The sequence below is a fragment of the Sus scrofa genome, chromosome 4, assembly GCF_000003025.6.
Source record: "Sus scrofa isolate TJ Tabasco breed Duroc chromosome 4, Sscrofa11.1, whole genome shotgun sequence".
NCBI classification, from domain to species: Eukaryota; Metazoa; Chordata; class Mammalia; order Artiodactyla; family Suidae; genus Sus; species Sus scrofa.
Genome location: NC_010446.5, coordinates 27,923,362 through 27,939,646, shown reverse-complemented (window position 1 = coordinate 27,939,646; position 16,285 = coordinate 27,923,362). Strand labels below are relative to the sequence as shown.

The window sequence follows — 16,285 nt, the reverse complement described above, 5'->3', positions numbered from 1 at the left end:
TTTAAATCGCATCCTACAAATGTCCTTCCCCTTTTTTTCCCACTCAAGCGAATTGGTATAGTCCTTGTTCCACATGCCACATTCCTTTCCAGGGCAAACAGATGGAAAGAAGAGAACATGCCAGAAAGAAGAAATGAAAAATGAAAATGACATTGCAATAAAAATAAAGCTGCAAAATATTATCTGGGTCAACTCCATGCGTTTAAAATCAGCACCAGCAGGCTCTGCACATATGGCATTGGCTTTATATTTTCTTGGTTCAGATGTCATACAGGATTAGTGCAAAAAGAAAAATCCCAGCATGGGGCCTATTTTATACAGATTAATCAATCATTTCCCATCTCTTCCTCTCCCTTCATTCCCCAAACTTTCAACTTGATGAAACTGCTCTCTTTTCAAAATGTATCATTTTCTGCTCTCTGAACAACAAAAAGTAAGCTTAATAAAATTCAGTCTCTAGATTTTTAAATGCCACATCTTTCGTCTTTTTTTTTTTTTTTTTTTTTTTTGTCTTCTGTCTTTTGTCTTTTTAGGGCCACACCTACAGCATATGGATTTCCCAGGCTAGGGGTCTAATTGGAGCTGTAGCTTCTGGCCTACACGACAGCTCACAGCAATGCAGCTCACAGCACCGCCAGATCCTTAATCCACTGAGTGAGGCCAGGAATCAAACCTGCAACCTCCTGGTTCCTAGTTGGATTTGTTAACCACTGAGCCAGAACGGGAACTCCTAAATGCCTTCAATTTTTAATACAAGTTACAAATATTAACTAGACTTATGCTAGTGGCCCAGTCCCTTTTATCTTACATATCTGCTGTGGAATCCTACATACTCATTAGTGGCAGCAAAATGAATTGGGAAACATTTTTATTATATAGATATAGATATAGCCACTTAACAAAAACAGAAACCCACACATGTGAAAAGATAAAATCACTGTGTATCTCATGTTTTGTTTTGTTAGCTAGCCTTTTCAAGTACATTAAATGCCATAAGTCCCATCAGAAAACCAAGCACATATTTTAAGTTCTTAGTAGGTATTTGCTAGGAAATCTGATAAGCTGAGTGGAATCAAACCAAAGAATTGTTCAAGCTATTAGCTACAGCCTCCCTTAACTAGAAGGCACTGTAAAAATGATGATGACGATGCTTAGAGGAATCCTAACGCAACAGCAGTGACAATTTGGTGTATGTCATTGACGATGTCACTGAATTTTCAAAGCAGCCTTATGTTATAGGCACTATTATTATTCCACTGGACACATGAGTAAACAGAGAGGAATTTCTGATATTTTGAATTTGAAAAAAAAATCCCATACTATGCTGGTTTTCAGAGATGACAGGAGAATTTATCACAAGACACACTGGAAAAGGCAAATGGAGCCTTATAATACTAATTTGGTGAAAAACTTTGGGGAAAGTGTCATGGACATTGTTTCTAGGTCTCCAGAACCATGATTACTACAGAGTTCATCATGAACCTTTATTCATCTGCTGTCCTTTTGATGGGTGGAAATTATATTAATAAAATATGAAGGCAATGACCTAAAGCTTGACCTCAGTGACAAAGTCCAAGCCAGAGGAGCCAACAGTACATTCATATCCTCCAAGGGTGGTACCTTTTCACCATCTGGGGCAATTAAAATTGAACATGACTAACAGTTGGAAGAGATGACATTACACAGGTTGCCCTTTGCATGAATGGTCAGTCATGAGGACAGAAATAAGAGGCAATGATAATCCAATATACTACTCTGTGCTCACTCTTTTATATGATTAAAAATGAATCTTTCGGAGTTCCTGTGGTGGCTCAGTGAAACAAATCTGATTAGCACCCGGAGGAGGAAAGTTCGATCCCTGGCCTCGCCAGTGGGTTAAGGATCCAGAGTTGCTGTGTGAGCTGTGGTGTAGGTCCCAGATGCCCCTTGGATCTGGCGTTGCTGTGGCTGTGGCACAGGCCAGTGGCTACAGCTCCCATTTGACCCCTAGCCCAGGAACCTCCATATCCTCTGGGTGTGGCACTAAAAAGACCAAAAAAAAAAAAAAAAAGAAAAAAGGAATCTCTCATATACCAATACAGTATATGTTCCGCTTTTTGTGTAGACCTGCTAGATGCCAGCCATCTATAGTGGCCAATCTGAAAATCCACTTGTACACAATTTTAAAGTCATTGAACTAGAGTCTGAGTTACCATGTGTATAGTCTTTTGTTTCCACTAATTAATTTTAACACCACAGGCATTAATCATTTGCCTAGCAGATGAAAATCGCTTTAAGACGACTTCTGTGTTTTACAACACTGCAAACCCAACCCTTATGCTCTTGGAATGCACAGTAAAGAGCAAGTGTTAGAGCAAATAACTTAATGAAAAGACAACTATTCCACATCCCAATTCCAGGGACTCGAAGAGTTTGAGAATTTCTACTGAGTGCTATGTGAGAAAAGTAAATGAAAACTGGTCAGAGAGATAGTCTCTGAATAATTTCCATGGTGAACTGGCACATGAGCAAGATCCCTCTTGATAATAAATACATAGGGTGTCAACCTACACAGAGGCCCATTGCAAACTATGTGCAGTGCCAATTAGCATTAATTGTGGCTGTGCTCATCTATTCCCACAGCACATCACTGAGTAAGGCCAAGCTCTGCACTTACAAATGCAGCATGTAATGCTTGGAGTTAGAAGAGCATTCTAAAATGTCATCATCCATAGTCAGTCTTTTCAGCTTTGGCTTCGAATTGCAGAGTCACAAATGACAAAGGGTATTTAACACAATATATGTGTGTATTTTTAAAAGTTTAGTTCCAGACTCTACATTCAGGATATCTGAAAGGCAGAGCTGCAAATTTGTTTTTGACCACATTTTTAGCCTACCACAACTAACCTGACACATACAAATACACAAAGAGCATATCCTCTGGGATCCAATATAATTATTTACTTACTGTGACTAATATGACTTACTTAGAAGGGAAGCTCCGTAGACTTTCATGGCAAACACTGCCTCTGCAAACAGCCTCCCACCACAGGCTGGAGTATACCTTGTGCAGAAATATAGTGTGTGCAGCTCAGCTCAGTTCTCTGTGGAGTACAGTCTCAGAGTGGGGTATCCATGGAGACCGAGCCTCCTACTTGTGCAGGGCAAGGAAGTTACTCTGCTGGGCACCATAGCAACAGGAGGCAGAGGGGAGGCTGGCCAATCAGGAAGAGCACAGCAGCTTCTCCCTGGTGACTGCAGCATTTCAAATGAAACCATTGCCTTCATGAATGGACACAAAGCATTTAAGGAAATACCAAATTGTCAAATAAAGTAAATGCCTACACAACTGTGAAGGCTAATCCTTTGACAATTATGGAGCAAAACATTTAGTCTTTCTACAATGATTATATCCCAAAGAGCAAGGAAGAAATTACGTTAAAACCCCACACATTCCTAAATTTAATGGCAAGCATGTGATGCTTTGAAGAAAATACTTGGTGTACTTCATGAATTCCAGCTATTTAAATATGCAAGGCACTTCACAGTGCTTCCCTGGAGAGAGGAACAGGAGACATCCGTTGTTCTGAAGGGAGAAAATGGAATCCAGGGCTCTCTGGGACAACTGTTGGCCTATACCTTCTAAACAGGAGTTTGCTTAGAGTAAGCACATTTATTAAGCTTCCACAAAAGCCCTCCATTATATCAGAATAATTCTAAGAAGGCATCCATAATCAAATAGGACCAATGCAGACAAGATGGTGAGTGAATATTTGAATGCCTTAAAGTTGTGCTACTTGTAAACTTTCCTCATCTCTCATTTAATGACAGTGATAATCATTTATTGAGCACATACTGTAGACCAGGCAAATATTGTCACTACAAACACAGCTTCTTGCCAAATGCTATTTTTGCAAAGATGAAGAATGTGCACGTCTGCCTCTTAGTGCCATGCAGGATTTACTTGATGCATATACAGGTGTATCTTGTTTTATTGTGCTTTGTTTTACTGAGCTTTGCAGATATTGCATTTTTTACAAATTGAAGGTATGTGGTAATCCTGCGTTGTCAGATGATGATTTGCATTTTACAGCATAAAGTATTTTTATTTTTTTAATTTATTTTTTAATTTATTTATAGCATAAAGTATTTTTAAATTAAGATATGTATACTGTTTTTTGGGGTTTTTTTTTGTTTGTTGTTGTTGTTGTTATTTTAGTCTTTTTTGGCCACACCCTTGGCATATGGAATTTCCCAGGCCAGAGATCAATTCTGAGCCGATCTGTGATCTAAGCCACAGCTGTGGCAACGTCAGATCCTTAGCCCAGCGCACTGGGCCAGGAATCCAACCGGCAACGCCACAGAGACAATCCTGATCATTAACTCACTGCACCACAGTGGGAACTCCACGATATGTATATTGTTTTTTAAGACATAATGTTATTGCACATTTAACAGACCACAGTATACTGTAAACATAACTTTTATATGCACTGGGAACCCCCTTCAAAATTCATGTGACTCACTTTATTGCAATATTCATTTTATTGCAGTGGTCTGGAACCAAACTCACAGTATCTCTGAGGTAGGCCTGCTACATAGGTAACATATTTTATGATTCTCTCAGCACCCTGGGAAATACAAGCATTAATTGTTCTTCTATATAACAAAAAAAAAAAAAAAAGAAAATATTTCCTTACATCTTCTGCCCACTGACTCCCCTTCCCCCCACCTCTCTGCAGGTGACCTCATCCACCCTATTCAACGTCTAAATACAAAGTGAGATACCCTTCTCCCACAATTACCTCTTGGAAAAGAAACCTCCTTATATTAAAGTCTTTCCAAAGCCACTTATTATAGAGCTCTCACTTATAATTACTCCTTTGAACAAAAAGTGCCATTTGAAAAAGACACATCAGTCTGAACTGACCTCTATCAGCGCTAGTTGAGGCCGCCTTCAGAAGTTAGGACTGATGGGATTGTTTAAAATGAAGGGGGCCAAGAAATTCAAAATCAGGTTTTGTAATTATTCCCATGGTATGACTCCTCCAGCCTTTTAAAGATCACTTTAAATAGCAATTGTCAATGGTTAAGTTGTAGAGATTGAAAAAACCCATATTCTTTGCCAACTGATCTCAGTAACTTAATAGCTTTGGATAGTGACAGATACTCATGCTGCATCTACAGGAAAACAGAAAAACCAGCTGTACTTGTGCTATACAGGGATGTTGTGACAACCTGCTGGTTGTCCTCCAATGCCTACCTCCATTCCCCCCTTATTCCATAATAGCAGGTGCCCAGGTAATTGAGATGTCCTGGGATATAATTGGAAATGACATGTGCCACTTCTGTGTCCTGACCTTAAAATGACCCCTGGCAACTTTCCCCCCTCCTTCTGACTGGTAGAGGATAGCCAACCTGCCATAGCTGCCTACGAGCCTGGGTCACTGAAACACCTATGTACTATTTTACAAGTGACAGATCAACTTCTGTCTAATTTTAACCCTGGATTGGGGGACCTCTCTTTTATAATAACTTAACTCATACCCTCACCATATTGTAGGCTTGAAAACCATGTCCAGTGAGAGCACCAAACGTGACTTCAAAACTGCTTTATAGCAAACAAATTAGGCAGGAGGAAAGATAATTCACTCTGGAGGAGACAGCTGAGTAGAAAAGCAGCTCTAGGGATGAGCAAGATAATAACTTTTTATATTAACTATAAATAAAAAATCCATATTTCTAAGTTAATAAGAGTAAAAACTTATTAACTTAGAAATAACTAGGAAATAAATTTAAAAAACTATTAGCTCTTGATCATTTCATCCCTTTCTAAAGGTTTATAGTTAGCAAATAAAATAAAACATTTTTAATCTCAGCAGGAAAATGTGGGACCTTAACTCTGTCTATACACTGTCTCCCTACACTTTGCTCCATTTTCACTGCCTTCTCCTTAATGTACCTGCTTCCAGTTTCATCTCTCTTGATAACCCAAGCTCCATGGGGCAGCCAGAGGATCCTGAACATATACATGATGTCTCTCTTAAAACCTGCCACTATATTCTCACTATATTGCTATAGCAATACAGTCCTCACCTGCTACCCCTCTTTTCCCTTCCTAACGCACTGCTTTGCCTGCTGCCTCCCAAGGGTGAAGGAATATGACTAAGTTCTCAGCTCAAATGTCATCTCCCCAGACACTCCCTGCCCTGTGCCCCTCACTGCCTACAGCGTGACCTTGCTTTACTTGTCACTATCTGAACACATCTTGTCTGCTTGGGTATCAGCCATCTCCCCATGGTAAACAGAGGCTTGGAGAGAATAGGCATCGTGTCTGTTTTTTTCCACTCCCTGTCTCGCATGCCTGGAGCAATGGTGTCAGCAGAGAGCAAATGCTTAATAAATATTTGTTGAGTGAATGAATGAAAGTCGGTCAATCGATGTACAGTTGGGATTCAAACAGAGGTTTAGCAGAAACATGTGTGGTGAAGTGAGGGTGGCTGCCCCTTAGATTCATATGTAAGGATCACCTTCCTGCAATGCCACAAACATTCTAGCCCATGTATCTTGGAATGGAAGCCTACTGCAGCCAGCTTCTTAAAGCACACAGCAGTAATCATAGACTGTCTATCAGTACCTTCCTTGGCTGATCTCAGACACGGCTCAGGGAGTAGAAGATGGTAACTCCTAAAATTACCCAAATGAACTTAAGTAATTTTTATTCAACACATAAGTTTTGTCAATAAGCCTATAGTCCACCAAAACGTCACACAACAAATTATCCTGACAAAGAAGACAGAGAAGTCAGGGTACTTAGCCCTCTGCCTCCATTCTTGTCAGGTGCTTTGTTCTGCTACCAAAGTGCATGGTCCCTTCATAGGCAGCCTAGAAATTCTCTCCCTCTGGGTTCTGGGTATCTTGACATTCCTTGGGCCCCTTCAGGATGCAGGAAGAGCTCCAAGCTGCTGCTACTGCTATACTTGCTGCATCTCCTTAATCAAGTCCATTTCTGTGCATGCAGTCTCTTCAGAAAGCCTTCTCAAAAAACAACAAAAAAGCCTAACCTTAAGCATATATCTACATAATTTATAACTTGGTTTATAGGTTTTGGTATAAAAGAAGTTTCCAGGTTTATTTCTCTCATGCTCATAGTTGATAAATATGTTCAATGGTGGGTGTGTGGTCTGCGGAGCAGCTGCTATGTATGAGAAGCTATAATGCTTCATTCTCAACACATTAGAGCACTTAGTAAGCATCTGGCAGGCCCCCAAATCAGTAGCTAGAACACTGTACATGCAAAATATCCTAGTAGAGCTGGGATTTGGACACAGTCACCTTTGGGAAGAAGAGGAGTATAATTCACTCACTCTTAGGGGAAAACCATTAGCAGACCATTTGGCACCATGACATTGATTGGGTGCATCGTCAAAAGCTTAGGCAGGAGAAAGGCATGAGAGTAAATATGTAACCCTACCATAAAGATAAACACTCAAGTCTCTCATCACATTTGAGCTTTTTTCCCACTGGTCTGGTCTCTGCTGGGGAGAAGGGATAGACAGTGCAACAGTTCACCATAAAACATTCTCTGCTATATCCTGGGAGAACATTCTTTCTCCCAAAGTGAAAGAAAATTTCAGAGATCCATGTTTCAGAGATCCATTTCTGCATCAGTGCAAAAGCTCTTGTTTAAGTTGACAAAGTCTAATGGTCTTTGTTTATGAAAGTGCTAATGACATTCAGGGCAGCTTATAAAACATTGTGAGGAGTAGAGAATGGACTAGTCCATGATTAAGTGGAAAGCATTGAAGACCTTAACATTCCTTTGATGTTCACATCCTCATGGTTTTTTTTACTGATTTGCCTCCCAATAGCCTCATGCGTTCAACTTTGTGTATTTCACTGAAGTTACATTGAGGTTCACTGATTTTATCAGCAACAGCCAGCATAATTTATAGAGACTATATTCTCTAATCTATAGGGCTCTACATAGTAAAAAAAAATCCGTCAAAAAAAAAAAAAAAAAAGGAGTTCCTGTCATGGGCTCAGCAGTTAGCGAATCTGACTAGCATCCATACGGGTGAAGGTTCGCTTGCTCAGTGGGTTAAGGATCTGGTGTTGCCATGAGTTGTGGTGTAAGTTGCAGATGCAGCTTGGATCCTGTGTTGCTGTGGCTGTGGCTGGCGGCTACAGCTCCAATTCAACCCCTAGCCTGGGAACTTCCATATGCCGTGGTTGTGGCCCTAAAAAGCAAAAAAAAAAAAAAAAGAAAAAAAGAAAAAATTCCCTGTCTCAGATCAACACATCTTTCTCAATTTTCACACTCCTAAGGGAGCTATTACAATTAAAAATACTCCTTTGAAGTCAGATCTTATGAGTGCCACAGTTAAGAGTTAGGAGCAAGATTGCCCTGTTTAAAATATATTTACAAAGAGTGCGACCTTGGGTAACCCTATGCCACAGTTTCCTCATCTGTAAAATAGGGGATAACACTCTCCAGCTATCCCTTTCTCACACTAATACTAGGATTAAATGAGTAAAGTGCTTGGAATCTTGCTTGGGACAGTCAGGGGTCAATAAATATTAGATAAAACAATTTTTAACCAAATTTCAGAGTTGTGCAAGCCCAAATTACATCTGATATACTCTTCCAGATTATCTTCATAAGGCTTTCAGTATCTGAAATACATAAAAGCCTTTATCTGAAACTGGGCTTTGCTGCTGAAAGAACTTTGATTAAAACTGTAAGCTATTACAAAAGTATTGCTTTGCCAAAGACTGCAGAAAGTTTCCATATAACCAAAATCTCTTTTAGCACTAAAATTTCAATTTTTCCACTCTATGAAAATATCTCTAAAATGCTTAAGACATTTTCCAGTCCTCATACACATCATCATTTTCTGCCAACTCCACCATCACAATGACTCAGTCTGTTTCTAGAACATTAATTATTGCATTAAACATTTAAACATTTAAAGCCTAAAACACTCAAAAGGCCACTATTCTTTTTAGTGGTCTTTTGCCTGCTTTTTCATATTTTTCCATCTCTTTCCTCACTGTCAAGCCAACAGCTGTCAATTCATGCCCTTTTCAGTGCCTGCCTACAGCAAGCACGCCTTTCATTTTCTGTGAACTGGGAGAAGGTGACACGTGAGAATTTTGTTTTAAATAAACATAAGTTCTGTGTGACAGTTGTAAGGGTTTTCCTATAGAAAAAGTGTAAGGAATTTCTAATATCTATTTTAAGAGCAACGAATGGCCATTATTAACATTTGCTGAGGTATTACTTTGTGTCAGGTCCAACACAGGCCATTTTACACTCTTTAGTCTATTTAGTCTTCACAGTAACCCATTTTACAGATGCTGAACACCAAGTTCCCCAAAGATAACAAGCAGCTGAGGAGTGCACAAAGAGGTGGAATGAAGATGTGGACGTATTATACTGGAGCCCTGAGTCTGGTGGTTAGAAGGTGTCCCCCCAACCCCGTCCTTTCCCTACCACCTGCCCCGCCCTCACATTTTCCTCCAAGAAATGACAAGCTGGGTCACCTGGGGAGAAGCTGTATAAATCTATGCTCTTGACCCTCCTCTTTGTAGCTCATTATTGTAAGAATGTATGCCCCGCACCTCTGCTCTCTTGTTTCATAAAACTAACTTTGAAGTGAAAGGGACAATGCTTGTGATAAGCACAGGAACATCTGCAAGCCATTGGCTGAGTGTGAAAGAACCTCTACCTATTAAAGGAACCAGTGTTGATTAATCACTAACCCAGCTGGTGCCTTCTGAGGTTTCTAGCAAATGCCTCTGAATGTGGGAAATTGTCTTTTGCAAGTAACCCATCCTCTGTTATTGTTGTGAGGTTATTACAGTTCATTTGGCCAACTCTCCAATTTCAATAGCTTGGGTGGTGTCTGGAGAAGAGGGAATACTAATTCAGTTTGAATGCTGATGGCAGAGGTGACATCTTTCAAATGCAGATTTCAGCATTTCTGCTCCTAAACGTGGATTTTTTTTCAGTTATAGTGACCCTGACCATTTGCTCTTGATCCACCTCCTTAATCAGTAGTTTTTCCTTTTCACACTTCCTAATTACTTGTTTAAATTGTATAATTATTTCCCCAGCCCTCCCACAGCCTTGTGTAGGAAGGATTTAGTACTTGCATTTGTAGGACAATGACACTGAGTCTTCTTTTTTGGGTTAAAATGCTCCCCAAGTAGAAAAATCAAGCATTAAAGGAGGCCCGGGAACATCATTTAACGTCCTGGCACAGAAATCCAATTAGGCCTTTCCTTTCTAGGTGCAGAAAATCTCATCAGGAAAATGGACAAGGAACTAAATATAGGAAAAGCGTCTGGGAGAAGGGCCCCTCGAAATGTTCCCAATCAGAATGCCTTCACTCCCTTCCTTTTAATCTGAACTATAGACGAGATTTATCATACAGTTTTCTGACAAGGTCCCCAAGAGCAGGGATGTCTTCTTTGCTTCTTTCCTGGGCTTCTCACACACTAAACATCCTTCCTTGTACCCTCTATTCTCACTGAGGGATTTACTGAACACCTACCTTGTGACAGACTTTGTATTAGGCTCTGGAGATTGTCTGGGCTGTTAGCTGAATTGACTTGTAGATAAAAGGAAAACATGAAAAAGGCAAAGCCATTATCCAACTGGACTGCAGGGAAGTTTTCTTTGCTCTTTGGTGGCAAGTTTTAATTAAATCTGAAAGGGCATGAAGTGGTAGAAAGAAGCCAAAACGACAGAAGGCCCCCTGCCCTGCCTCCAAGTAGTTCCAGCCTGGAGGAAGGCAGAGCCTCTGTGCTGAGCGTGCCATAGCACCTGGCGGGAAGGCACAGGCGTGCTCAGCCCACCTTTCCAAGCCCTACCTGGCATCCTGTGATGTAGTTCCCTTCTCCTTCTGCCTTAGACACTCAGTAAATATTATTAGCTCTCTGAATGACCAAAGGGGCGTTTCAATAACTCCTTTCTGAGGCAAATAGCAGTTTCCAGAATCTAGAACAACAGACCTAAAATTAAATGGACTCAGGTTAATGTTAAAGGGCCCCCGAGCATCTGTATAAGAGACACTAATTGCCTGCTATTTTAATAAACTGGTATTGGTTCTAATGACTCGATTTATTTTAAAAAAGTAGAGCGCCCATCAAGAGCGGAAGATGAGTTTAGGCTGACGGGAGATGGTCACTTGAGGCTACAGAGCAGGTAGAACATCTTAATCTGAGAGTAGTACCTTGTGGTTTAACAATCATGTCTCTGCATTTTATAAATTTGGGAGTCACCCAGGGGCCTCTTTTCCAGGATTTCCTCTCTTCCTATTTATGAGACTGACAGTTTTATTCTGCTGAAGGTTCAGAGAACTATAGGTCATGGAGCAGAATGTTCTAAATACAAAGAGGCTTTTCTAAATACAAAGAGGGGCCCACTCAAAAGCTCCAGCAATGTTTCCAGAGGTGACATTAGGAATTTTAGGCAACTAAGAAATAAACTTTAGGGACCACTTTGACCTTGATAAAATGTAAATAAATCAAAAGACCTCTAGGTAAGTAAGCACTGCTCAAGTGATAGGTTTGCCTATGAACAATTAAATCAGAGGCAGTTGACAAAAGCAGTATTTCAGGCTCAGCCTCTGGGCAAGAGTCATTAAGCTAGGAATCATAAACCCTAATGAAGGAGACCCTTGAAACCTCAGACATAGTGTGTGATATTTTGTGAATATTTTTCTGGAGTATGGGTCCATGGCCTTCATGATTCTCAAAAAATTTATTACCAAAACAGCATGAAGAACAAATGTTCTTGTTTTCTTTCCTCCCCCCCCCTTTTCCTTTCTCCCTCCCTCTTTCTCCCCCCGACCCACTTTTTTTTTTTTGCATTTTCTTCATGAAGGCATAAGGCTTAAAACATTCTCAGCAAAAAAAGTAGCCGATCTTTAGCAAGCAAGTACCTTCTGCAGGAACAAAGACTTCTCAGTGTGAATTCTGTACATACACATAGAGTTTTAAATGTTAAGATATGATTATTTTTATTATGATTACTGAAACAAGGAAGAGCAAGGATAATCTTAACTGCCATTTAAACTTAGTTTGTTCTTGCTGTACCACACTTGTCTCTTGCTTCACTATTTCTTTGTACTGTCACCACCATAAAATGTTTTGGGACATGAGACTGCATGAGGATGGTGGTGGTAGCGAATAACAAAAACGAAATAATTTCAGGTTGCATTCAAATCCTACAACCCCTTCACCATAAAAATCTACTTTTCTTTGCAATCCATGAAGCTGACATTCTTTATGGGAGTATTTTACAGTCTCAATCTCATGGCCTACCTTTGCTGTTGAGGTCAACAAATGTTGATTGTGCCCTCGACACACACCGGTCCCTGTGTGCTAGGAATACAAAAAGAGGATGACAGGGCTTCTGTTCTTAAACTTACATCATGTATTGCAGAGGAGCAGGTTCTCTTGGTCACTACTTCCAGGTTAAAAGAATAATAGGAGAGGCTGGAGGTAGCGAGGGAGTATATGAGAACTCTGTTCTGTCTGCTCAACTTTTCTGTAAACCCAAATTTGCTCCCCCCTAAAAAAAGTCTATTTTAATGTGGTATATCCATACAGTGGAATATTATTGAGCCATAAAAGGATGAAGTAGTAATACATGCTACATTGATCAACCTTGAAAACATTATGCTAAGTGAAAGAAGCAGGGCACAAAAGGCTACATATTGTATGACTCCATTATAAGAGATGTCCAGAATAGGTAAATCAGACAGAGGCCAGCTTAGTGGTTGCCAGGGGCTGAGAGAAAGGAAAAGTGGACAGTGACTATTGATGGGTATGGGGTTTCTTTTGGGGGGGTGAGAAAAATATCCTGAAATTGGATAATAGTGATGTTTGCACAATCTTTTGAATGTATTAAAATCCACTGAATTGTATACTTTTAAAAGGGTATATTTTAGGATATGTGAATTATATTCTAATCTTAACAAAAGGACAACTAAGCTGGGAGAGGGAACAAGGCAGTCCTGTTTCTTAAGTACACAAAGTAATGGTTTATTTCTTGGCTATAATTACATGACATTCTTTAACTCATCTCTGCCTTAAGTATTGAGGGTACATGTTTCTACAATATCCATCTTTCTCTTTTATATGCTGTCTGTCCCAATGTGTATCATTCTCTTTCTGTTTTTTTGGAATAACATAAAAGTTATTCCAAAGCAAAGGACTCTAAACAAATTCATCATGATTAACATTTATCAGGAATCATGAGGAAGTAGGGGATTTCTTTTGTTAAAAAGAATGGATTATTCTTCATCTTATTTTTAGCCAACCAAAGAGACTGTCCATTAAGGTATGCTGATCACATCAATTATTCAGGAAGAATAAAAACAGAGAGAGATGGAAGAGAGCACAGGGCCTTCCACTGGAAGTAGACATAGGACCAAGCCTTGGCTCCACTGAAATAAAACTGTCTATAGCTCTTGCATAAAAAAATCATCACCAAGCAAAATTCAGAGGACAAATGTAAGGAATGGGACTCATGCAAGCCATTAAGCCGCCTTTTCGGGCTTATAAATCTGTAATATAACTGGTGATACTGAAGAAAATAGTGCAACATAGGTGTCGTCTCTCAATGCCAATACTCTGATCCTTTTACTTTCAAGTTATTATTTTAGTTTCACTAAAGCTAAATACTTATATATTGCAAATTCTGAAAATTGACCTTTTCTGATGTTTATGGCATCTCACGCACTGTAATAATGATCTCCATTTCATCTCATAGCTTTTGCTATTTTGTAATTATTGAACATTCTATGTATATGTGTATATATATACATATATACACACACACACATATATAAAACATCACATTCATATTTAAATCTTGAAACACAAATAAAATAACTAGGTTAGCATATATATACAGCCCTCCAGATTTGCATCAAGACAACCTGTTCTTTTCACAATTTGTGTGTTTTTCAGATGGGACTAAGAAATTTGTTAGTGTAATTTAATGCCAGACTTAATTATATAGTTTAAATCCCTGTTAGAACATTCAGTTTACACTTCTTTAAATCACCTCCTTTTAAAAATGTCTTTAAAATGGATATGTCACTATACATTTTCAATTATTACCAACTAGTACAGCACATATTCTACTCTCTACCTCACCTCCTTTATTGAAAAAGAAAAATATGTTTCTGGGTACTAGGTACAGCATCAGTGTTCCCTATCTTGATATCCAGGTATTTCATTTCAAATTTCATTCGAAATCACTCTGGTCATATTGCTCTGGTAAGAACAAGAGGAGTAGTGAGAATACTCACCTGGCTTTACAAGGCCTGACTTTGGTTCCTTCTTATATCGAGCTGACTGGATGATGCCCTCACCAACCATTCCAGCTGTGCATTTCTTTCTGGTAAAGTCTTCATCACTTCCAGGGCAAAAGCCAATAGGGCTGTTTCCAGCATCCGAGGGCGTCTTCACAGGAGAAACTGACTGACTACTAGGACAGCCTGTGTCATCTGCAAGACAAGAATCAATGAGTGTTTGATGAGGAGGAGGAAATCAATGATGGCAAAGGGAAGCCAGGCAGCAAGCCATGCCCACGCACACTCACACACGTACACTGCTTCTGAGGCCCCAGGTTAAATCCTGTGGATGACTTGCCTTTTATTTTCCATATTCTGGCCAATCATATTAACAAAGAAAATATCAACTAACATAAAACATACTGTAAATTTTACAAGACTTGTGGATAACAAATATTTCTGTAACATTCCTGTTGTCAAAACCTAAAAGTGTGTCTGTTTTAACACTTGAGGTAGTATACCTTTGGGTCATAATTATCCACAGATTTTTTTTTTTTTTCTTTTTAGGGCTGCACTTGCAGCATATAGAGGTTCCCAGGCTAGGGGTCGAATCAGAGCTGTAGCTGCTAGCCGACACCACAGCCATAGCAACACCAGATCTAAGCCGCTTCTGTGACCTACACCACAGCTCACAGCAATGCTGGATCCCTAACCCACTGAGTGAGGCCAGGGATCAAACCCACATCCTCATGGATACTAGTCATGTTCATTACTGCTGAACCACAACAGGAACTCCATATTCATAGATTTTTTTGATGGGGTTAGTTGACCAGAGCAATTCAGAATCAGTAATATGAATTTTTCTGGGTTGCCTGCATTAGGAAAAAGTTAAATATTATTGACCACACCCAGTTTTTGATCACTGGGCCCATCATCAGTTAACAGAATTTGCTAGAGCAGAGATATGGCTTTAACAGTTCAAGGAAACAGAAGGAAGTGATCCTATTTTATTATCAAATGCTCTCAAGGAAGAATACATCAATCAGATATCTTACTGTCTGGGGTAAATAGGCAAAATGAAAATGATATTCAAATTAGAAGTGTTCCCTTAACTTCCAAGTTATGTATTATTACCATGGTCATTACTAAAAGTTAACATGCATGATATAAATTGACTTTGTAGATGCTTATTAAGCAAACAAGCAAGTTGTTTTGCTGACTCCTGCGCTTTCCATATCTACTCAATATTTATAATGGTTGGTGAATTTACTTATACTTTGTATGGGAATTGAAAGCCAATCAATATTACTGGAAAGTATCTCTACTCAAACTAAGCAATTAGTGGTAAATTTTCACTACTAAATAATTCTTTATTATATGTAAATATTTTGATGTCAGAGTTATTTTAGTAACTAAGTTATTTTAGTAACTAAATAGGCAAAAAATGAATACAGACTTTTAGTAATAATAATTTTTAGGACTATTACATTTTTATAAATATTAAAGGAACTAAAATAATTTGTCATCAAAGGCTATCTTAAAACTCCATAGTTTAAATGAAGACAGAAACAGAACCAGGTCTGAATAAAATATACTGGCTGCCTGAATTAATATGACTAGAATCCATCTAGAAAATAATTGCCATTGCTTCATTTTTGGCCTTTATTTTAATTTTTTTATGAAATATCCCAGTTCCTGGAACAAAGTGAACTTGGCACTAGTAAAATTATTTATTTCTCTTGTATCCTTTTTGACTTTTGGACATATTAGTCTATATAGGACCTCAATGGCCCCTTTCTGGAAGTAAATGGTTTTCAGTGCATGGCTCATACCTACTGTCTTTACTGCTTTTTTATATGTTTTATGTTCTTCCTGAAGTGAAGGAACTTTGGCCCTGAATCACAGAGTGATGGGAATCCTCTTGGCTGCTACTGCTCAACTATTTCACTTTTGTCCCTGGCTTTCTCTTACATTTCCATGTCCCATGCTTC

The 16,285-nt window shown here is 39.1% G+C and overlaps 1 protein-coding gene across 1 annotated transcript in view; it reads right to left on the bottom strand.

The window, feature by feature from the left end:
• Nucleotides 1–16,285, bottom strand: part of SYBU (syntabulin) — a 76,126-nt gene that overhangs the window by 35,743 nt on the left and 24,098 nt on the right. The window contains 2 exon segments of the mRNA XM_021089009.1: nucleotides 12,313–12,372; nucleotides 14,310–14,507. Of these exon segments, the coding sequence (XP_020944668.1) occupies nucleotides 12,313–12,372; nucleotides 14,310–14,507 (258 nt within the window).